This window comes from Rissa tridactyla, chromosome 1 (genome assembly GCF_028500815.1).
Source record: "Rissa tridactyla isolate bRisTri1 chromosome 1, bRisTri1.patW.cur.20221130, whole genome shotgun sequence".
NCBI lineage: Eukaryota > Metazoa > Chordata > Aves > Charadriiformes > Laridae > Rissa > Rissa tridactyla.
The window spans coordinates 85,160,121-85,185,124 of record NC_071466.1 but is presented as its reverse complement, the minus strand read 5'-3'; the positions used below and the strand labels follow the sequence as shown (position 1 = coordinate 85,185,124).

At 39.7% G+C, this 25,004-nt stretch overlaps 1 protein-coding gene across 2 annotated transcripts in view; it reads right to left on the bottom strand.

The window, feature by feature from the left end:
• The window catches only part of GLRA2 (glycine receptor alpha 2), a 127,854-nt gene that overhangs the window by 87,423 nt on the left and 15,427 nt on the right, over positions 1 to 25,004 (bottom strand). The window contains exons 3-4 of one of the 2 annotated variants that reach the window (XM_054216683.1): positions 18,540 to 18,607; positions 11,207 to 11,430 (exon numbers count right to left, since the gene is read on the bottom strand). In XM_054216683.1, coding sequence (XP_054072658.1) covers positions 11,207 to 11,430; positions 18,540 to 18,607 — 292 coding nt within the window. Of the gene's footprint in view, positions 1 to 11,206; positions 11,431 to 18,375; positions 18,444 to 18,539; positions 18,608 to 25,004 lie in introns of both variants that reach the window. The other variant, XM_054216691.1, reaches the window with a different exon arrangement.

Here is a 25,004-nt window from a genome sequence, read left to right as displayed (position 1 = left end):
GCAGGTGAGCTGAGAAAATGTTTATTATGTTGGTTCACACAAAGGTTGACGTTTCTTCTTTCTCTTCCTAACCGATGGTGTCTTTCAGGAAGACTAAATTATCCTCTGCTCACCCTGACAAATGGAAAAAAAATTCTATTCACCATATTGATGAGGCTAGCTTGAGAGATCATGCCCTTATAGCTTTACCTCTACTTCTTGTTCATCTCAGCAGAATAGCCATTCATAGTTAACATCTTTGCCTCTGTGATCCCTTTTATTAGGAATAATGCAAGTGTTGAACCCAACACTTACTGCCTGGTATTAGCCTCAGATCCATTGATTTTTAACAAGATTACTACATGCTAAATGTTCAGCTACTGGAGTCTGAAGTAGCTCCAGTGAAGTCCATGGTGGTGGGTCAATTTATAGCAGTTAACTCTTTTTCAGTAAAAATATGATCCTGCAAGTGTTTCTAATGCCAGGTGCCATGTTACTATTTGTATATTTACATTAATAAGGAAATAGGATCAGAAACAGAAAGTGCTAGGCAGATATAGCTACCCAGGTTGCCTATAATAACAGTGTCATTGACAGAAAATGTTTCAGAAAAATGAATGTCTCACACTTGGCAAATTCAAGAATGGCCCCTGGAGATTTGGTGCAAAGTGGAAGTTTAACTGGGGACTACATTTATTTGTTAATAAAACAGAAGAAACTGCTATGGAACAATTATTTTCTTTTTCAGGCACCCAGCCACAAAGGCATTTGAGATGCATAAACAACAGATTCAGAGAGTAGCACCATAAAACACTGATGGGAACAGTTTTATGAACAATCTGTAAAGCTAAAAGGAGAAGCAGCTGACCAAGGACTCGATTGTGTCTTCAGTTACCTGAGCACCCTTTACTCCCTGTTAGCCAGGCTCAGGTCGCACAGCTCACTCAGGGGGAGGTCTGGGGTTGATCACGTAATATTTTCCAGGTGAGCAGAAATGAGCACAATGACAGGGCCAGGGAGCTGCCCCGGAGGAGAGGCAAAGTTGCTCTCTTCTTTCTTTCCCCCCTCCCTCACCCATCCCGCAGTCAAGGAAGAATCGAACCCCGGAAAAATGCAAATCGAGTATGAACTGAACAAAATGCAGAATCAGAGCCAGAAAACCAAGAATGAACAATTAGTCGGAGCTGTGACAAAAATAATAAAAAATAAATCAATAATATTACTGAGCAATGCTGTGGTAGAGGCAGGACTGTAATCCAAGTACTCCAGGGCAGCATTGGACCCTCTTCCTCAGGATTCCCTGATAGACTCCTAGTGTCCTGCTCAGTCCTTCTGAGCGGCATGTGCTGATTCTTTAAATGCCTCCAAAGTGCAGTGGGCACTGCCAGTATCTCTTCATTCAGCATCTCATTCAACCCCCCCCGCCCCCTTTCATCCCCTGGTTTCACCAGAATGTCCTGAGAAATCACTCAGACTTGGGCTGTGGGCCTGTCTCTCTTCCCACCCCAGCTCAACGTCTTTCATTTCTGTTCACCCCAGAACCCCCTTACAGCATCACGGAGAGGTCTGTATCTCACACTGCTGCAGGCAGGAAGGCAGAAGTCCTGCAGGCTGTGGCCTCCTTCCTCACAGAAGCCAGAATAAGGCATCCCGTGGGAAAAAATAAATATCCTGACAACATGCTATTAGTCAGAAACCCTCATGCTGGTGATCTTTAACACCTGAACACGTTGTTTTGCAACGTCAGTGTTTTCTCCAGATGGGAGCAGATGTTCCTTCAGATGGGCCAGCAGCCAGCTCAGCACAGGCACGACTGCTGCCCTAAATGTAGCTGCTGCCGCCAGCCGTCATCCTTGGAGGAAAAGCCGGAGGAGGGGGGTGACACGCATGTGCAGCTGAGGGAGCTCAGAGGTATTTACGCACAGTGCAATCAAGTTCTGAGCGCAGCAGCGGGGCTGAGACACTGTGCTTCCTCTTCATCCTTCACCCATTCCTGCCCTTGTCCTGCCCTTTCTCTGGCCCTGAACATGCTTTCCACACCTCCTCCGATGTCTGCCCGTCTGTCCTACATCTCTCCCAGAGACACCTACGTGACCCAGGGCCCAGCCTTTTTCCTCTGCATGCTAGTTCTGTCCTCATACCCTTTCCGCATCCCTTTTCTGTTGCCCAATCCCTGCCAAATCCCACCCTCACCTCTCTTCGGTGTATTAAACCTTGAGGTCTGTCCGCTCTTTGACACCTAATCCCCAAAGTAGCACCATCAATGAAGGATAACATCCTTTAATGCAAACCAAAAAAAAAAGTCAATAAATGTTTGTAAACAGATTATTCTCAAGATGATCTCCAATCTCATTCTTTCTCTTAGGGGTTTTGAATGCTGATGCTCATCACCATCATCCCACTTCTCTGATAATCTCACAAATGCTACAAAAACATTTCAGCACACTACATCTACAGACTGCCTGTGAATGATCTGCAACACAAAACTGAAATAAAGAACCACTAGTATTGTATTAAACCCTTAGGGAACTGGGCTTACACATTACATAATACAAGAATTTTTTATATAAATTTAAGAGAATATTTAATTTTAACTGGGGTTTGATGTATTGCCTAATCTGCAGCAACCATTAAACTGTATTCTAACCCACTTCTTTACAAGCAGCTATCACGCCTCAGCCTGCTGTGTTGTGACTCACTCAAAACTTCCCTTCATCTCAGTGATAACTCTTGCCCCGAAGGAAGACACAGATCCCACAAGAGAAGGGCCCCGTGGATCACAATACGAGGTATCTGACGACAAGGGGAATATAATTTTCATTAATTGTACTGCAAGTGGGGCAGTTTCTGAGTAGGCTACATAACAACGGCTTCCTCATATAGTTTTTTCTAGTGAGAAATATCTAGGGTGAGTCTTAGTAAGTATCAAAGTATTTAATTTAAATAGTCCTAGAATTACAGGTACAAGTCCCTTCCAAGTCTCCAAAAGAAACCATTATTATCTCTTCATAAGCATGAATAGTAACAAATGCCTCACCATGAGTGGGCACGGTATCAAAAATAACATTTTCCTTCTATTCTTATCCCTTCATTCTTTCAACCTACACCCATCTGCAGCTCAGCTGTTGGAACAGGAGACTTCACACTTTAGGATTTTACACTGCAAATACCAGAACACAAGTAGCACGTGCATGGTCACTGCTAACATTGGCTATGCGTCACTTTTATGAAAAGTCTTATACCTGTGCAAAGCCCACAGCGTTGGGATTAGTGAGACAAATGGGATTATTTTTTTTCAGTATTGACAACTCTAAAGCTGCTATTATAAATCGCAAGATTTCTGGTATTTTTCTTAAAGCCCCAAGCTAACAATAAAGTTAAAAATATTTTTAGCCATACATTTTTCTTTGGAAGGTTAAATTCCTTGTCCTTACAGATGCTGAAATAACATTAAAATATTATTTAAGCACAAGCAGACAAAGTTCCCCATTAAACTGGCAGGGGAGATGGAGTTGCACAGCAACCATGACAGCGTCTCATGACACAGGAGCAAATGCCGTTCAGGCTAGTGGCACTGAAACAGGGAGGAGAATCTAAAATCTCATTATATTCCTCCCAGCCCCCTCTCTTACGTGGTCTGTGCCTGAAACAAGGGCACACACACTGTTCATGTATCAGAAGGCCAAAAAGAAAAAAAAATTCCCAGTGACATTTTCCTTTTAAAGGGCTTTTCATTTTGTAGTCCCTCATTATTTTTTCAGGGACTTGACTCATCATTTTGAACGTCAATTCTGCTAATTTTTACAGCCTACAGGCTTTGTCCTGTTAAATGGAATAGTCAAACTGTCTGCTTTTCCCCTTATTTTTGAGGAGTCCTGGAATTCCTCTCTAATATTTGTCATGTTCTGCAGCTTCATTTCTGTCAGACAGGAATGGGCTGAAGTTGAGCTTAGAGGAGACGTGGAGCCTTCTCTGCCATGGCAAAATAGGAGATGTAGACTGGAGTTTCACATACTGCTGTTTTGGAGCGTGTTCTCGCTCCCTCCAGTGCTTTGCTTTACTTCATGTACTGCTTAACAACACAGGAGCTGGCACGGAGCGGGGTGGTGGATTTCTCATTACAGGCATCCCACTTCTCATTGTAATGCAATCATTGTCTGTAGATACACAATGCCAGCACATGAGCTGCCAGCAAATGATCTTCCAATTATTGCTCAAGCAAATCTATGAAATTAAATTCAAGTATGATTTCATGTAACAGTTAAATTCTGTAAGCACCTGTTTCATTTCCATGAAGAACAATATTTCATCTCTCCTTTCTCCTCTGTCATTTTCTATCTTAATTTTCCTGCAGTGTGTGTTTAGTATGGTGTTGCTTTCCTCCTGGCATGATGACATCTCTAAGCCATATATTGAAATGCAATTGGCAAATGACCTTCATCCCTGGGAGCATGTTCCAGGAGACTGTGCTTTTTTGCACCATTTAGAAAGGACTCTCACACCTGCATCATTTTATACCTAACCTTTAACTTCTCCAGTGCAAGTTCAATGGGTAAATGGAGTGATTGATCACCAGTAATCAAGGACAGGCATTGCCATCACCTAAGAGGAGAGCAGGTACACAGACGTGTCCTGGCTATGCAGCTATCCCATTGGCATAGAAATAACCACCTGCCAATATTTTTTGATCCCGTCACCCAAGAAGAACTTTATGTGTACAAATTGGTCTCCAGCAGCACTTCCTACTTTTTTACTTAGAACAAAGTCTTCCATTTTATTTGAGACACAGGAATATAGGGCTATGGAAGTGACATCTTGGGCCATCAAATCTGTTCATCTGCTGTCACACATAGTCACATCATTAATCCCTTTCAAAACCGACCAAGGTTCATTTAGTGATATCTAGTTCCATTCTCCTCCCCATTTCTGTTGGAATATTGTTCTAGGAATTCAACGTGTAGATGGCTGGAAACTTTATAACTTCCACTTTAAGCTTACTTATAACCAGTTCAGAGCCATTTGTTCTCCTGGCAGCATTGTCCTTCAGTCTAAGCAGCTCTTCTGTTGCATTTGTATTTACAGCACCTCCAGTGCTCTTGTGTGCCAGCTGGAGACGTGCATGGCATTAGAGGAAGAAGTGAGGCAGTACACGTTCAGGTATAATGTCCATATCCCTACTTTGCTTTAAATGCTTTATGAAGTGAAAAAGCAACTCATTTTGTGTCATTAAAATGTAAATTATTCTTTCCTTAAGCAGGATGATCAATAGGGTTTTGACAATAGCTGTGCTAGTTGCATAACAAAGTACCCGCATTAGGCTTTATTATTTATTTAGTAGCTTTTATTATTTGTTATGCAAAACAAGTACTTTAGATACAACAGAAAAATAAGGGTATTGGAAACCCACGGCTAAATCCTCAGTCTGGATTTGTAGATTGGGAGGGAATGAGAAAGACAAGAGTGCGCGATGGAAGGGCACAGTTAACAGAGTGTTAGTAAACCGTCCCAAAGGATGAGAAGAGTCTTTGGCCATTTAATTAAAAGACCCCAAAATGACGGGTGTTGGGGGTAGAAGGAGAGGTAGGAGTAAGGGCAGGAAGAGAAAAAAAAGCACAGGAGAAAAGCGGGACTCAAGGACGCTGGGTTCAGCCATAATGAGAACAGCAGCTTGTCCCACAAAAGGCTGCAATTTTTTAGCCTCTGAAACCACTGTTACTATTGTAATCGTGCCCATGGGAAGACGAATTTGTCAAATTCGCTGTATTCACATAGCATGCAGCCACAATTTGGGAAGTCACTGTGTCCCAGCGACATTGTGCAGTTTAATAAAGTGCAGAGATTCTAGCACTATTTATATAATGTCTGTAAGACTTCTGCCTATAATATATAATAACTGTCAAACACAAAACTTCTTTAGATATGTGCTCTATTTTAGTTAGCATTTCTTCATTGATTATTCTTCAGTGGTTTGGTTTGTTGGTTTTTTTTGTTTTGGTTTGGGTGTTTCTTATGTGAAAAAGTTGTTTTAAGGTGTATGAAGAAGTTTTATGCTTTTGGAAAGTCAGGGCAGTGAGCATGGGACAGTGTGCAGTTTTGTTAAGGGGAGAACTAAATAATTTTCTATGAAAATGTTCCTGTGCTGATTGAGATTAACTTCCAAGGGAAAATCCCCACCTTGTCAGTATTGGTATTACTCTGATAGGAGCTGAGGTAATAAATATGACTGTGTGAGGTCAGAGAGAGGGGTTCCTACATAGTAAACAGCCATGTCAATCATAAAGCGCTCTCTGCTCCCCCTTTACTAATCTGTCACGTGGAAAGACAATGCTGCTAGTAAAGTCCAAATCCTCTTAAATCCCAACATTAGATTGTAAAATAAAATTGAAGTCATCAAATTAAAGCCCACAGAGAGCTGTAGAGCATAACATTTTCTACCACTCTGCTAGGCTAGGCTGTGCTGTGCCATGGATGATTTACACACAACGGTGTTATGAGGTGCAAATGAAGCTTCGTCATCGTATAGCTGATAACGTCTGTACCCCAAAACTGTTTTAGAAAAACCATGCCTGATTTTACTATAACAAGGCAACATATTCCATAGCAGCCATGCTAAAGGTCTAACATCTGAAGAATAGAGGGCTTTTTTCCCTATGAATAGTTAATTGCAGAGGGACTACCGGTGTTACCTATGCGTTTCCTTAATCTGCTTTCTATTTCCTTCCCATAGAGCAAAGAAGACAGGTACAGAGGAGACTGAAAAAAATTCACTCATAAAGCTGAATTATAAAAGTGCTATAGATTACTTCTGATTATTTACGTGAGGGACAGGGTAATCCTAACTTGGAATATAACCCAAAATGGTGTGTGGAGCGCTGGGGGTGTAGGGGGAAATCAGCTCCCTGCTCTGTCACTTGGCAGTATTGCCATGCTAGGAAGAGTTGAGTTTGGAAACTCCCAAGTAGTGCAGCTGGCACGGGAGATAGCATTGCAAATAAATGTGCTGTTTTCACAGATACTCCTCTTTGGTTGCATAAGCAGGCGAGGGCTTTTGGATGTGCCAGCTCATCCTGTCAGCTACTTGTTGCCGAGCGGAGGGGATAGTAATCACTTCCAGAACAGCTGCACAAAGAGAGAGAACTCCAATAGCTTGAATTGTCTCGTTTTTGTGGTGGCCTAACAGCATGGTACTGCTCTTGAGCAGACTTCGTCCGTAACCATGTTGAACAATTAAATCTAGGTCAAGCATCGAAACCACGAAGAACTAATTGCCTACATAACTGTAACATTTCTTGCACTGCGAAGATAAACAAAGACAGAAACACAGATATTTTGAAAGGCTTGAGGAAGTTCTTCCTTGATATTTCATTGCACTTTGAACAGGAATAGCAAAAATGGGGGGAGAAATGTAATTTGTGAATTTGCACAAATCTCCTCCCTAGAATTCCAAGTGGCTCTCTTGTCAAATTATGCAATGCCTTCTAAAATCTTTGCACATTTTAAAAATATGAAGTAACCTGCTTTGTAACTCTTTCTGGCTAAATGCCCTGGCACTACGTTTCAGAGCACAGCTCTACAACATTATCAGATGGTTGGGAGTGTTTTCTGGAGCAGCAGGTAAAAGAAAGGAGTTACAGGCCCTTTAGCTTCCTGGCTGATATATTCGAGGTTCAATGCCATGTATCAATATTACAGTTGAGTTATATCACCTCCTGCAACAAACTCATGTGGCTGAGATGCAGTGAAAATATTAAAAGGAGAAGGAGGCAATTAATACAGAAAAAAACTCCAAACCTTAAATAAAACCATTCCACTTTCTATTACTTTGCTAAAATAAGCCTTTTGGCAGATCCTAATATTCCGAGCTGGCTGGCAGCCTGAAATGAGTTTGTGGGAATCAGGTAGCACAAATGAGTGGCTCGGAGAGAATGTGAAGCCTCCTGCGAGGTTATTTGACATTTTCATGGTGTCCCAGGTGTCCACAATGGGCCAGAGAAGATACGATCCTTGACCCCAGAACATAAAATCAGTGCAGCGGTGTATATAATGCAAAATCCAGGTGTCATAAAGAATGTGACTGCCAGGAACAGGATTCTCGGTATCATCACACAGTGCTGCCACTCTTTCCAAGTCCATAGCCCCCTACAAAATCTAGTCCATGCAGAGATCATTCAAGGGCCGGGAGTGGGTGAGTCACAGGCATCTGGGGTGTGACATTATGTGGGTTCTGTTTTTAACTTTCATTACTTTTTCAGCATAAAAAATACACACAACTTAAGCTAATTTTATTGAATGCCGCTATAACAAACCCTTCTTGTTGATTGCTCTCTGCAGAGGGCTTTAAAATAAAAGTTATAGCTATTTAGCTGTTTTGCAGCTCAAAGAGTGCAACTGGGACTGATCTTGACTAAAGTGTGGTTGTTTGCTGAATATAACTTTGCTGTAACTGCTGAAATCCCAAAATACATGCACCTCTAAGAGCTGTTGTTACATCCCTACTGGCAATAGCATATATTCGCGGTACTGATTACTGCTGGGTTACCTCCACAAGTTTCTAGTTCTCTCTGCAGTACCCAAAGGTTTAGACCAGTTATCCAGATATAGAGCCTCAGGCTCTATATAGTATATATTGCATGCTATCTGAGATCAAAACAAAGGTAGTCATTTGAGCACGCAGCAAATATCTAAAAATAGGTTTGGACTCCTAAACTGATATGATTCATAGGTGGTTACATCAACCATCAACAACCCTGGCTTCATTTTCGATAACAACTCCCAGAGAATTAAATATAGATCTAGGAGTCTGCAAGCATGAGTCTCGTAACTAATTGTTGTAAGGTAAACTATGATGGAAATCTACGTCATGCCTACCATCACCAGTAAATGCAGGATGGCTTATCCCTCACTGTGAGAAGGACGAAGAGCCTCATGCTTACCATGGTGGGGGGACGCAATTCCCAGCGCCAAGCACTGCAGTGGAGGTACCATATGGGGCAGGCCCTCACTGACCCTCTGTGACTTATCTGAGCACTCATACCCTACACCAAGTGTCTTGTTTTAGTAAAATATGGACTGTAAGATCTGGTTCCGGGTGACCTTCCAAATTCTTTTCTGAAAGGGCAGGATTGGCCTCTGAGAGCATTTAACAGCATAAGCCAGTTGTGCCTCCTGCGGAGCATATTTCCATGTTTTCAGAGCAGTATATAGGGAAGAGGAATACTACTGTCGTATAACACACACACCTTGCTTCTTACCCATTAAGTACTGGGAGCTGTTCTAAACTCATTTTATGCAGAGAGCTGTTTATGTGAGATTACCTTGACCTTGATTTTATTAAATTTGGAAATATGACAAAACATCCTACACCACTGCTTCTCGGACATCTTTGTGGAGTGCTTTAAACATTTACAGCACACTAAATGCTAAATGTTAAATATCATGTCAGGGGAAGTGCTGTTGGTGCAGGGGTGAAAAAGGCAGCATTATAACATTCTCAATGTACTGACACCAATTACTAAAATATTCTTGTTTGTTTCCACATAGCACAATTAAAAGTGACTAGCAACCCACAGATGCATCTAGCCCAGTATCTAGAGAATAAAGACAAGTTTTTCTAATTACTTCTGACTTAAAGTTTCTGTACTCTGGGAAGTTTTCTTCTCTGTAAAGTACTATTCAAAATTATACGCCATGTTAGAGATGCCAAGCCTCTATCTCTGCTTTGTGATACAAATAAGAAACAATGAGTTTGCTTAGTACTCTGTTGGAATACCGCTTCCTCTGCTTCAGATTAATTTGCATTTAGGTGTGGGAATTTTACAAATGTGATATGACAGCTCAAAATATTACTTTTCCCGCATGGACGAATGTCAGGAAAATTATCCATCTGCATTCAGAACAGCACCCAACTGTACTGTTGCCTCCAATAAGATGGTGTCTGATGTCATTCAAACAAACAGATGCATTCATTCCTTTCCCAGGGTGAAAGAAGAAATATTTGTGACAGCATATTTATCACTCTGCTAGTGCTAGTTTCTTCTTTGTATTCTATTATTTTTCTCTAACTGTTCAGGTATGCCGGTTTGAAACCTTGCTCAATAAACATTTGTGTTCCGTGCTGCTTAATCCATCCATATATTACTGGGGTCTTATCAAGGAATTTCCACTAGAATTAAATAAATGCAGGAATGCCATGTTATTAGTCATTTATTTAGCATCCTAAAGAACACAGATGTCCTGAACATGGATCAATAATAATTCCTTAATGAAAATGCAGGGCACAAACAGAATGCCCAGCCAGAAACAACTGCCTTCTAAACTAATATTCCTTACCAATGAGTAAATTCACTAAAAATCCTGTTAAACAAATACTATCATGTTTACTTTCCAGAATGTGAATAAAGCAAAAGCTGAGAGGCTGTCCCGAACACAAATAAAACATATTAATTACTTTTTTAAAAACAATTGTAAGAGCAATATTACAGTGTTTTGCAGCTTTGACTACCTATGTTAAGCAATTAATAGTGCACAGTAAGCTGAATGTCAAATAAATACTGCAGACTATTTGCTGGTGTTTATGCCTGTGCAATGCAATTCTGATTCTATGCATATGTCCCATTCCATCAGGTCATGTCAAATCATGTTTTGTCGGTATTTATTAATTCAGCCCAAACCCATTCACATGACACACACTTCAGTGCACTTAATATTAAAAAACACTTTCCGTAATTCCAGTTATTTTTAAATGTGAATAGATACATCCGATTACCCAGTGACTTGCATGTCAAGTTTATTGCATTTCAAGCATGTTTTTACTTCAGGTGTTGAACAGTCATTTAAAATACTGTTCTTCACTTTTAAACTGCAACCCACAAACTACTGAAGAGTTGATTTCCTCTCTTTGTAAGAGAGGCGATTTGAGCTAACGCTAATGGGAATTATTGAGGTGTGCCATTAAAGTTTCAGATAGGCTCAAGTTTCCAACAAGACTAAGAAGTACTGCTGTGCCACTTATAGACTATTTTGTGAAAAGTAAAAGCTTAGCAGAGGAACATAGGCAAATTTTCCTTCTACCCTGCTGTGATTAAGTCTCATTTCAGTTGTACACATGGGACAACAAAAAATTAAATATGTACATTATGTTCTGTAAGCATAGTTACATCCAGAGAAAGAGGGAGTGAGGGGAAAGAAGGGGATGAAGAGGAAAAAAAAATGAAGTTAACTGCTTTACCTGATACTGTACAACACTTTTCCAGTTTTAGAAATCCTCAGCAACTTGTTGTCTGTCGTGACATCATGGAAGTTTGCTCCCTTCTCATTGGCAAAGAATAAATCCGGCTTCCAAATAGAGTCCAACATAGAGGGATCCAGATCCAGGGAATCATCAGGATATTCGCTGTAAGCCAGACGTGAGTCGTTCCACTGCTGTCTCAAAAAAATGTTCACTCTGTAGTCCTACAGAAATGCCATGTAAAAAGGTTACTAAGCCACTTACCAAATCTGGAAGCCTACTTTAGCTTTCTTTATGCTCTTAGACTTACTGCAGTACCAGTGTTACACCAAATATTTATATTATCCTTTGACCAGAAGAGTTGTCATGTGAAAATAAAGCAGTCTGAATGATGTATTGAACTAAACAAACACGACTGGTACATTTTCCAAATCAAAATTACTCCAGTGATGAAAAAATATTAACTGCAACCTCCAATGCTAAATATAACCCTCTTTCAAATGCTACAGATTAACGCAGAGGTACTTAGGAAGTCAAAAAGCATTGCAGCTAGATATACACAATTTCAACAAAGATTCTATAAAACTGCTAATTTAAATAAATTGCTTCCAATATGTAAATCAATTATTTCTAATGTACTCATGAATAGTTGCTAATTCCAGTGAAGCCAGATTTGTATAGAAGAAATTAAACGAGCACTTCTTATTTACTGTTTGTATCCTTTTTCTATCTACCATATGCTTTTCTCTGTATGTTCCTTCATTCATTCCTCCCTCTCTGCATCCCATTAAAATTCTTCTAATTGCATTCTCCTGCTCAGTGGTCTGCTAGTCACAACTGGGAAAGGCAGCAATTACTTAGAGGTTCGTTTAGAACCAACATTAATGCTGTGTCAAGAACTGGCTATTAAAGGGGAGTGTGAAAAGAGCTTTTAGGGTCTAAATGCTCCGGAGGGAATGGAAAGATGCTATTGCTTATTCTCCTTATCCTGAATTTCTGAAGTCAGCAAATAAGAGCTTCATCTCCCCCGGCTTCCCCTGCTATTATAGCATATTTACCTGAAATTACATTAAACCTCCTTGTGAACGCTCTCTTAGAAATAAATCTACTCTTCGTCTAAAAGGAAGTATTTAATAATATTCATATTGATTATATTATCTGAAGGAATATGTTACCAAATAATTCTGCCAACTGTACAAATCCCTGACATGTAGGATTTGCTGTATGGCAGCTGCAATACATTAAAATGTCAGCACGGTGTTTTTGACTTGGAAAATGTATGAGCTGACCTGGGTTTAGTTAGGCCACTGAACTGCGTAGTCTAAAGAACTTAACATCCTTGAAATATAAATAAATATTCTCACTCTAATTAGGGCTGCAGAAAGCAATATGCAGACTCTGTGAACGAGCCCCTCCAAGCTTCATCATTTCCCACCCTGACAGAATATTATTTCTGACATCCGAACTGATGTAGTTTTTGAACCCAATGGGATGATGCTTTACAGTCTCACCAGGAACAAGATTTTTCTTCCCTTCTTTATCATTTTCACGTTGCTGTTGAGTAGATGTGAGTCAAAAAAGGAATGTCTACTAATCAGACCAAAACAGACCTGAGAGAGGTCTCAAGAGTAGCACAATAATTAAAGATACTTACAAAAGCCTGTATCTGCTTTTCATAAGCCACTGTACTTTTTATGATGGTCTTGTTTCATACGGTTAAAGATCAAATAGATACTTGCAGTTCTGAGCTTATAAAATTATGTCACATCTTGTGAGGATCCACTAACCCTAAGCATTTCCTAACCTAACCCTAAACTTTCCCTTCTTTCTTGGTCTTAGAAACTGAGTGTCTTATAAGTCTATATGGGACAGTTTTATTTATAAATCCAGGAAAGCACTTGCTTTTCATTCTGCAGAAAAGAAGGCAGGAGCTGTCATTGGCAGCCGCTGGTAGAATAAAATTGCTACAACTAGTTGTGCGACTGCCTTTAATTTTTCTTTGAAATAAAATATGTAATGAAGTCTATAGAAAGCAGAGGGATTTTTCTCCCCATGACGCAGAAATCATAAATAAGTCAAAACAGTAAATTGTTTAGAAACATCTAAAAATAAATGTACTTTCATGAACTTCAGTAGTTGGTGATTTAGATAACAAAAAGCAGTCTGACAAATCTTTATTCATAGAAGAGCTTGCATATGATGATATATATTATACCAAAAGCGTAAGTAATGCCAATAGGGTTACATTATCTCTTTTAATATGTACCTTCCTAAATATATTAGAGCCATCACACTAATAAACTTAGAAATGCTTTCTCTCTGCAAGCTTTATTGTTAAAAGCAAAATAGCACTGAAATCTTTGTTTATGTCTGATAGGATTTGCAGATGTATATATAAATACATATATATATTTTAACAAGAAATAAAAATGGAAATGTAACATGTACATCACAAAACCGTCATTACTTTTTTATCCTATGATTGAGGTATAAGCAGTTGAAAGGGATGTGTGTTTACACAGTCAGAGCTAATCACATGCAGAAATTTTGAAATTATTTTTCCTGTGTTAATATTGTAACTATCTTCTGAAGAAAAAATTCTCCTGAGAATGGTATCACAACATGGAGCAGGCTACACTGTGTATTTTGCGAGTTCCTGAGGGTAGAAGTGGGTGGACTGTAGTAATGCACTCCTACACGACCACAAGTACACCTGCTCCACAAATTCTTTCTGACAGCACCACAGCTCTGAACGAGGAGCGCAGACCTGAAGATTTAATCTCAGTTGCAACACCGATGCCAGCGATAGCTCAAGGCAACTCAGATAAACAGATTTCCTCTGTTCTCAAGCCATAAGATCAGAGTAGTACTAAGATACTAAAGGAATATTTATCTGATTAGTTTTAGTAGATTTATCTGACGATTTAGGACTCAATCCACAGATGTACTTAGTTTGTGTTGTAGGAATCTAGATAGAAACGGTCTTTCAGCAAATCCGTGGCCACCAGATTCACTGCCCAGAGCCCCAGCAAAGCTCTGGGTCCCTTTTGTCTCAGGCCCTGCTGTGGCAGGGGGGTGCAGGGGAGACCCGCTCCCTCTTCAGTGCTACTTTCGGTCTCGGAACTGACACTCATCTTAGACCTTAGCCTCCCCCTCCTCTTCCCCTCCAACAGCATTGATCACCCAGGTGTTGAGTCGGGTGTCTGAGGCAAATAGCAGACTGAGCTGTCCTTCCATGCATAGGAAGGGCTGGCCAAAGAGACTACTCTCCCTGTCTAAATCCTAAATAGGAATGTTACCTGAAAAGTCATGGTTTAATGACCTATTTCAAGGCCATATGACGGAAAACCACTTGATTACCTATGTACCTAAGCATGCAAGGTGTCCCCAGTGGCTTTAGTGGGAGACTCTGATGCAGTTAAAACTATACATGTGAATTAATCAGGATCTAACAAGCTGATTTGTAATTATGTTTTTTCTAGTGGGAAGATAATATCATGCAGCCAGCCACAGCCAAGCTTTCTTTCTCTTAAAATTTTAAAAGGAATGGCAAATTTTTCTACTAACATAAGTATTCAAAACACAACTGGAGTTTGATGCATTTACCCCAACAGAGAACCTGCTGCATAGTGTCAGTCATTGATTATAGGGCATAACGACAATGATAATGTCTTCACAGTTAGTCATTTCTGTAATTAACAATTAGCTCGTCAATGTACAAACTGCTCTTAGCTTCTCCTGTAGCTGATAGCTAAAAAATCCTGGTCATTAGCAACACTGAACATCTGAGTTCTTTGGGACTCTGCCCAGCCTGATGTAGATTACTCATCTGTGATACTCAGCTGCAGTCATGCTGTACAGTGAATTTTCTGCTGAATACTGCATGTGTGAATGCTTCCAAAAATAGATACAGAGCTTACTGGCATAACTGCTTTATTCAGTGAAGTTACTCAGGAATGTCTTTTTCTCTTTCTTTGCAAGTTAGGGCTTAAATGAAAGACAAGTGAATCAATGACAACAATTCCATCTTGACACAGGCCTTTTTTTTTTGGCTATTTTTATTTTGGTATAATATACATCATTATAATACGGAAGAAAAACATTTCTTTTGGAGAAAAAAAAAATATCAATTTTGATACTGTCCCATACGTGCATTATAGTGCAGAAAGACTAATACATATGCATTTTGTTTCCCTAGATCTTCAGGAACAAAACTCATGAAGACTCTATGGAATTCATCAATTTGGAGACAACCAGCACAAAATCCAGTTTTATTTCTTAGTGAAAGATTTTAGCTTTTTGAAGAATATACTAGACATAACAGTTGTGCTGGCCTTTCACACAGGGACGAATTTCGTCCTGGTGCCTGTCCTAATCAGAAAACAGAAGCTACTCCTGCTAATGTTATTGAGAACCTGGCTTACTGAATTTAGTAGGTCTGGGACCGTAATCCTGTTTGTTTGCTGTGTTCATTTCTCCTACTGAACGCTTCTCTAAAGAAGTATTCGTGTCCCAAGTTTCCAATGAGCTGCTGTAGATCATCAAGTTATACTTTGATAATGTCCCTTCAGTACATATAAATGGTTTCACTAAGAATTCCTGTCCTCTGAGACAGGAATGTCTCTATCGAATTTACAATCCAGGGTTTTAAATGAATCTCTTAGTTTTATGTCAAAACCATCAAGAGCATTTTACGGGGGAAAATGAATCCTAGGAGTCAAACAAAACTCATTATTTATCACAAGGGATGCCAACATTTTTACCACATGATAACATCTATTTCAGAAAGGCAAAGTAGATGGAACAGTAATTGATGTCTGCCTCTCAGAGCAGTTTTAAAACATCCTAAAACTAGTCACACTAGTCATTAAAGAAGCGACAGCATTAAGAAAATCAATATCAAACCATTAAACTGCATCTAAGAGAAATCTTTCCACAATTTCGGCAGATATTATGAACAAAGCAAAATAAGAAAGCCAATAGTCCTTGTTTTCATCTACTTGAATGTTTAGCTGTTTTCAGCAGAATGTGTTAATGAACATTGGAAAGGTGCACATTAACATATTTGATAGAAGGTAAAATGCAATGAGGGGATTTAATCAAAGCAATGAAGGAGTCTAATTAATGCAATCAGCATTAGGTCGTGCAAATATTTTCATTGAATGCCATCTTGTAAAGCCAGTGACGTGCAGGATTTTTGCTACCTAACACTATGCTGATGCCTCTACATGCTAGGATCAACAGACATGACTGGTTAAAAAGGGCTACATTCATAGTTATCTTCTCAGAATCCCTTTGACACAGGAAAACAAATTAAGTTTTCCAAAATCCTGAAAATTAAGTCTGTTGATAATCATAACAAGATATGGTTTTTACCATCATTTTTAACTTGATTTTAGTTTTCTTTTAAGTTAAAATGTTATAGATGCATACTCTAAAACATTAACTTATCTGTTTATTTTATAGCTCTTCTTGTTATAGATTGTCACTTATAGAAGACTCCCACACTATTTAAGAAACCAACCTGCCCTAGCAATAACTCGCCCTTTATATCTAGAAAACATTAAATAACAGGGTGGGTTTTTAAATAAAGATATTTAGGAGCAGATTTGTGTTCCTACATGCCTTAGGCCCCACTTTCTAAAATGATGGCATGAATTACAATTGAGTTTAAATGAAGTATTTGAATATTTAATAAAATAATTCAGTTGGGCTAAATATCTGCTCTTCCTTCATAATGCAAGGATTGCAAGGCAGCAACTATCCCACTTTATAAAAAAGTAGTTCTTTGGTATACCTTAAGTCCTTTTGTGGGTAACAAGTTCATTTTTAGTTACCAAGAACTCAGTCCTACAGGATGCTAAGCACTTTTATTGCCTCTGGCTTCATCAAATACAGAAAGACCTGGACACTGTGTAGGAATCCCTGGAAAACAGAGTTGTGAAACTACATTGTAGTTGCTTCAAAAGCGCCCATAGTTGTCCATAGTGTCCTGAGGCAATAAGAATAACTCTTGCAAAATTTCAATGAAGGTGAGAGCACTCATTTTTAGTTTATTTTGTGGCAACGGTGGCTTGAAGAGTTCCAAATCAAGCTGTGATTTGTCACTAGACCCTTTCTAGAATGGGTTTAGCCCACTTCTACCGTACGAGCACCTGATAATTATTATGGGTTTATCACATTAGTATTAGAAAGCCATCAAGAGGCTCTCTCTGGACTAATTCCAGTAGTCAGGGGTGTGTATGCTTGAATAAATAACTGATTTCTTTTGTTCATTGTTTGAAAAAGAAGATTAAAAACCTCAGCATCTTTTTAAATGCAATCAGAAAAAATATTTTTCATTTTTCTTAGCAATTATTGAAAAAAAGAAAATTCACTTCTAGATTTAAAAAAAGTTGGACTAAAATTTTCATTTACATCTTTTCGGTTTGACTTCATTAATCCTAAATTTTGGCAATTTTTAAAAGAAAAATCTCAGCTTGAAATGAAAAATTGAACTATTTATTTTTATATATATCAAAATTAAAACTCTGAATTTTCACTTTGGTCTTGATTTTTTTGACTGATAACGTTCTGTACATTCAATCAGCACTTTTTGGTCAGCTGGGATCCCATCACTTCCTAGTACCAATTTAACACTCGAAATGCCCAAGTCTCCTTATAGCTATGTGTTTTAGTCATTTGAATCAAGTTATGCATTCACTTCAGTTACTGGTGTGGCTGCAATTCACAGAGAATTTAAACAAGGCTGTCCTAATAGCTCTGTCAGCGCAGTCTGCGGCAGCAGATAATTCGGCATGTGGTGTAAGACCCACTCAAAATATGGAGTAGTTGGCAGGGAGCCCCACAGCTAAGCTCCAGCCATTCCTCTGCCTCTTCAGTGCTAATAAAACCTGAGCAAGCTGGTTTGCACACACTTGTATTTGCTGCCATCACAGTCACTACAGACTACGGTGCAGCCACTACATACATACGTTTAGACTTGATAGCTGAGTTTAATAATTTATATACATCTTTATATAGTTAATCTATATTTATTTTATTTTAGTTCAGCTTGTAGGTTTTTAGTAGCTTAATAACTTAGTAAATGTCTCCACGTCCTGAGCATCTCTATTCTACATCACATTCCACTCCTTCACAAGATGGCTTCAATGACCAGTCCCACTCACCATTGTAGTTTCTGCTATTGAACCAAAGCTGTTGATAAATATGTTGCAGGTAACATTTACAGGAGGACCTGCAAGTTGAACAATAAATAGAAAAATTGACAGGTTGTGTTCATGACATATGTTAAGTATTGTTGTTCTCTTGCCAATGGCATCATAGCACTTACCATTGTGGTTTCTGTGACTGATCCAAAACTGTTGATAAAAATATTGCAAGTAACGTTTACTGGAGGACCTGTGGAATGCAATAAAAATGTTGCAATATACATTGAAATAAAAGTACAGATCCCTCAGCCTCCGTACAATCTGGTACAGATGCGGCTGAAAACAAATAGAAAGTGAGTTTTCCCAAACAGATCATGTAAATCTCGATCAAAAGGAAAACATTATCGACACTAATTAACCTAGTTTCATTGGAAGTTGTTATAAATATAACTACATCCTTGTATTTAAGGATTTATGAGAGGAGTTGAGTGAGGGCATGAGTATAACAGCTTTTTCTTTACCCACAGTACCAGCCCAGAATACACTTTAGCATTGCAACCACTTCTCTCTCCCTTCTTTCTCAAACTTGAAATTAAAAGATTATCTCTCCACACCTATTCCACTCTGTATGCAATGACTTGACACCGAAATTCCCAGCAAGGGCCATTTTTCACATTGACTCCAGTCCACTGAAAAAGGACTTAGACAAGTAGCTCTTCATGCACCTGATCTGGAGATGTCTGCCTTGCCATAAAAAATATTTTAGGAATATTTATCTGTTCTGGTTTGACACAGCTTTCATTAAGCAGCTATTTGTGATCTCTTCCCTCCCACCTCCTTTCCTTTTATTTAGCAGTCATTGAAGTGTAGCAGAATGAATGGGGACTTAATATTTAATTAGTTGTCTATTAGCCTCCTAGATTTTTAGGCGTGGTGAAGTAAACAGGGGTTCTCCACTGAATCAAAAAGGATTAATGCTAAATGCCTGAAATCCAGTGACACAAAAGTTGATACAAGCGTTGAATATCAAGTACTTTCTTCTCTCTTTTCTCATTATTTTTAATCACATAATTTTCCTTATATTAAAAAAACAATGTCAGTGCACAGAATATATATACCTACATTTGGTTTCATGTTTAGATGTGAAACTGCTTGACAAAAGATGGAAACATTATTATTTTCTTTTTTGAAAAGTGGAAAGGTAAAGTAACTTGCCCAATGAAACCCAGCACACTATCAGCTTCCTGAGTGCTAGGCCACCCACCTTCAAGGAAACAAACATTGGAAAAACCACAACAGTAGTATGTTTTGAGGCTGCTACATTGTATGTTGTTTAACTCAGTTTCTGCAACATTTGTTTTTAAAAAAACACTTCCTTTTTACGTGGTAAATGCGTTTTCACTTTCAACACCAAGCTAAAACAAGTCAAATAGTCTGCTGTTCTCTAATTTCCTTTTTTTTTTCCTTTTTACTTGTTGATATTTCTACTAGCCAGGCAGCTTGACCAACATATCTATCTACATCTAAACAAACAGAATCACTGAATCATTGCAGATGGAAGGAACCTCTGAACATCATCCTAGTCCCCCTAGTCCATCTTACATTTAAGTGCAATGTCCTGTGTTTCATTTTGTGGCCCCTACCTCTTGTCCTGTCACTGGGCACCACTAAGAATCTGTCTTCATCTTCTTTAATTACCCTCATCAGGTATTTATGCACCTGGGTAAGATGCCCCTGAACCTTCTCTTCCCCAGGCTGAGCAGACTCAGCAATCTCTTCCTGTATGACAGGTCCTCCAGTCCTTCAGCCACCTTTACCACCCTTTGCTGGGCCCATACCAGTAAGATCTCTCTTGTAGTGGGGAACCCAGAGCTGGACCCAGCACTCCAGATGTGTCTCAACAGTGCTGAGCAGAGTGAAGGATCCCTTCTCTCAACCTGCTGGTAATGCTCTGCCTAATGCAACCCTGGAGGCTATTGACCTTCTTTGCTGCAAATGGGCCTTGTTGGCCCATTTCTGCAACATATCCAGGTCCCTCTGAACAGCAGCACAATCCTCTGAGCATCAACCATTCCTTCCAATCTTGTATCTCCTGCAAACTTGTTGAGGGTGCACTTTGTCCCACCATCCAGATAATTAATCATGTTAAATGGTGTTGGCCCAGTATCAACCCCTGCAGTACACCAGTAGTGACTTTGTGCTGCTGATCACAACCCTTTGAGCATGGCAATTCATCCAGTTTTCCATGTATCTTACTGTACATTTAGCTAGTCTGTTCTAGTAGTTTGTCTATGAGGATGCTATGAGAGTGCCAGAAGTGTTGCTAAAGTTGAGATGAACAACATCCACTGCTCTCCCCTCATCCATGAAGCCAGTCAATCTTCAAGTCTAGCCATCGTAGAATGCTATTAATGTGTTCAGGAATGATTTTCCCTTCATAATTTCATGATAACTACCCCCAGTCATCTTCCTGTCCTTCATACCTGGAATTTACTTCAAGGAGGGTTTGCTCCAGTCTTCAAGGTAAGACTGGCCAGCATGTAGTTCCTGGATCATCCTCCTTGTCCTTCTTGGTGATAGGAGTGACATTTTTTTTCCCATGATGAGGAACCTCCTCCAGTTGTCATGACTTTTCAAAGATAATTAAGAATGGCCTCACAATGCCATCAGCCAGCTCCCTCAGCACTTGTGGGTTCTTCCTGTGTGGTCCCATGGACTCGTCTGTGTCCAGTTTGTCTAAATGCTCTGTAGCCTGATTCTTCTCCACTGAGTTTTCGTTGATCTGGACTTTCCTACAGGTCTCATGGCCATGGGATTCCTGAAGACCAGTCTTATCAGTAAAGACTGAGGTGAAGGAGGCATTGAGTACCTTGGCATGCTCTTTGTCAACTTCTCTTTAATCTCATGGGGTTGTCCTGCAAAAGCTGCCGTATGTGACCACTACAGCTTTCAGTTCCTGAGTGCCAGCAGAGCCTAGTAAACATGCTTAAACACGTTAGGAAATAGACTACTGCACCACAGACTGCAGTTCAGATGTACGCTAAGTAGGCACATGCTAGAGGACTGTATCTTACGACAAAGCAAATACCTTCTTCCATTTCTCTACTCAGTTGTATAGCGTCTCACTTGCCTTTTGCTCGTAGATGTGGAACAGTATAAGAACTCAGTAAACCTAAATACTCCCAGCAAAACAGGTGACATTCTCTTTATCCTCAGAGTTTTCTGGAAAAAACTTTATTGGTGAGATATCACCAATTCATTTTTTTTCTGATCATTTATTATTGTTTATAAACATCAAAAGTGTGATGTAAGATTTGCAACCAAATGACAACAGAAGATACTTATCAGAGAATCTATTCTATGATTCTATGATCTTAAAAACTAACATTTGATCATATAACAGATTCGTTTTCCATTAAAGTCAATCTGCTACTGATGGGGTTTCTGAACATGCATAGGAAACACGAGCTAAACGAAGTAGATAGGAAAAAGATAACTAACTGAGCACTGAAGTTTGTGATGCTTTTATTCTCTTTTTATTGATTTTTTTTCTATTGTTGATATTATTCCAGTGGAGAGGGTGTGTATAGGTGTTGTACATCTTAAGAAAGAAGTGCTCTTTAAAGAGGGCATACAACATCACTTTTTTCAATGAAATGCTTCACACACTCAATCCCACAAGATTTTTATAATCTAATAGTTCATTTAAAATGAAGTCAGTAAGCTTCTATGAAGTGTAGCCAATGTTTGAGAACATAATATAAAACTCTTCAAAGGCAATGGAAACATTCAATATGACTTTACTGCCTAAAATCTAAAAAAAGTTGACACTACCTCTAAAAAATTAAGCAAAGTATACTTTATAATTAAACCCTTTTTTCCCCCTAGTTTTTCTTTTCTCATCTCCAATGCAACAAGGTAGCAGTCCAGGTTCCTTTCAGGTACATTTGAGATAAAGTGATTTTTCAAGTCATAAGGAAAATGTTTGTTCTTGAAAGGACACAGGTAAAAAAACCCAACCCCAAAACATGTAGCTAATGCTCAAATCCACCAGAAAGTGGATGACTGGTGTTCTGACAAACAGGTAAGATATCACTTCTGTTCACTTCTGCTCCCATCCCCCTGCTTCCCTAGAGGGTGTGCTGCTGCTGCTGCTGCCAGTCGAGCGGACTCTCCAATACAGAGCCTTCTTGAAAAGCCCTGACGTTATAATATGCCATACACCTCCTGTCACTTCAGGGCACTTAGCAGTTACAGAAAGTCCTCAGCACTCACCTGCTCACCTTACCTGCAAGAAATCTGAATATACAGAATATTCCCCTGAATTTACTGTGGCATATTGCCTCATAGCTCCCGTACCAAAGGTGACTGTGACCTTGCCACCATTTGGCTAGAGGGTGAATCCTTTCCTTATCAACTGCGCCAAAGCTTCCTTCATTTGGTAGGTTCTTGGGAAGATTTACTTTTACTATTGCCCTGGAGATCATCCTAACTGCAGCTAATCGTATCTGTAATCTCACGTGTAATCGCACCAACTCTGCCTTTTTGGTGTATGGTTTTCAGACTGCACCTGAAAGCTTTTTACTCTTCACATTTCAGCCTTAGAGCTAAGATTTCCTTAGTGGAATATTATAATCATACAAGACATTTAAAATAATACCTCTACACTTGACAATTTTCTTTGATATGTGTATTTATTAAGGATTTTGTAAGGCAAACTAAAATACAGTACACACACATACAGAGAACTGTGGGCAAAGCATGGAGATGGGGAAGGAAAAATGGGAGATTATGAGGCAGAACCACGTCAGGCAATGACAGTGAAAATATTGGCAAGAAATTGACAGATCTGTGAAGAATCTTCTGTCTTTCTCTATATGTAGTATTTTTTGGTCCACCTCCTGAATTTGGCCCACGTGCCAATGGAAAGAGTTTTTTACCACCCTCTCGGATGGTTTATTTTGTTCTGTATACAGGGGAGAAAGGTGAGCTGAAATGCCCTTCTCCCCTTAGCACAGAGAACAGGATAAGCATCAGGACTGTTTGAAAAAAATAAAATCAGTCCCACCCAAGTGTGGGGATAGAGCAGGGATCGAGGAACAGGACCAAGGGTCAAAGTGAGGAGGCAGTGATCCCACCAGGGATGGAGCATCCCTTTGCCTGTGGAGCAGGGATTTCACGTCTGAGCTCAAACAAGGGAGGGGATGAAAATGAGGGTGAGGGCAGGACAAAGACCCACATGCTGACCTGAGCACTGGTGACACAGATCCCAGGACAGCAGGAGAGGGTAGCAGAGCTTGTTGGAGATGGTTTATTAATTTCCAGTTCAGGAGGCAGCTGGGTCTTTAGCAACCATTTCTCCTCAAGCAAACTGAACAGCCTCCGACGTTCAGCACAGTCCTTATGAGACCTGAAACAGAGCTAACCCCTACGGAGGGCTCTGCTTTGCAGCGGCAATACTACAGGTGCCTGAATTACCACTTCAAGAGCTTACCAATGCATCTCTTCATGGCCCTGCAGGCACATCACTGTAAGTCAGACAGCAAGGCTGAACTACTGCTGGGACACCTCAGCTGGCCATGGTCATTAGACAGGAGGAAGTTGTTTATCATCCTAGCTTCCTCACAGCTTAGAGTGCGGCATGCAGGGTAAGGGCTGGAGAAGTGCCATCAAAGGCAGCTCAGTCAATCCTGTGGCTAGGGACCATGGATGTTCGGCCAGAGGAAGAAAGGCAGCTGTGATGCACTAGAAAAGTTCCTCTGAGCCATGGGGATTCTTCAGCTACTCCATGAGCAGTGCAGCTGGAATGCTTGTTTTCAAAGATCTGTATAATGCATAGTCCAACCATTGATGAGAAAATTCACATGATTTAGCAAGTTGCGTAAGGATCTGGTACGAAAGCAGGAGGTAGACCACAGGTAGTCTTTACTGCAAGTACCTAGGTAAGCCTTCTTTCTTTCCCTAACATTCTGCCTTTGGGCAAAAGCAATGTTTCCCTCCATTTAAACATCATCATCTCATTAGAGTGTTATCAGCCAGGGAAATGTATCAGTCACAGGAGGCAAAATTAGTGACACCAGGACAACATAGTTACCCTAAGGCTTACAAAGCAAGGTGACATTTCTTGTCTTGTTGAGGAGTGATGCTTTTCATTTATGAGGTTGTCTTTCTATGGGATTTCCACAGAGTGCATTACCCAGACTCCCTAAATATAATCATGTCCAGCAAACAGAGAATTCCTTCTCCTTTAGAAGTATTCACCACAATGCAATGTACCACAGAAATCATTATGCTTATGTCACTTTTATTATTAATTGATGACAATTCTACCTACTAAACAAAAAAACAAACACACAAACAAACCTCAAAACTCAAAAAAAACCCCCCAAAAAACCACCACAAGGGCAGAGATCTCAGGAACCTCCGAAATACAGTAATTGTATGGTACCTTGCACTGATGCAATTTGCTGGAAAAATCAAATAAAGACAAAATTATTGTTCTGCTTCATCAAGCTAAAACCAACATCCTCTGAAAGTTCATCTGTCATATATAATAGCTTGCTGAGAATGCTGTATCTCCTGGTGGGAATGTGGCAACAGTGTTGGGTGCTTACTGTTGCATCTGAGGCTCAGAATCATATTCTGTG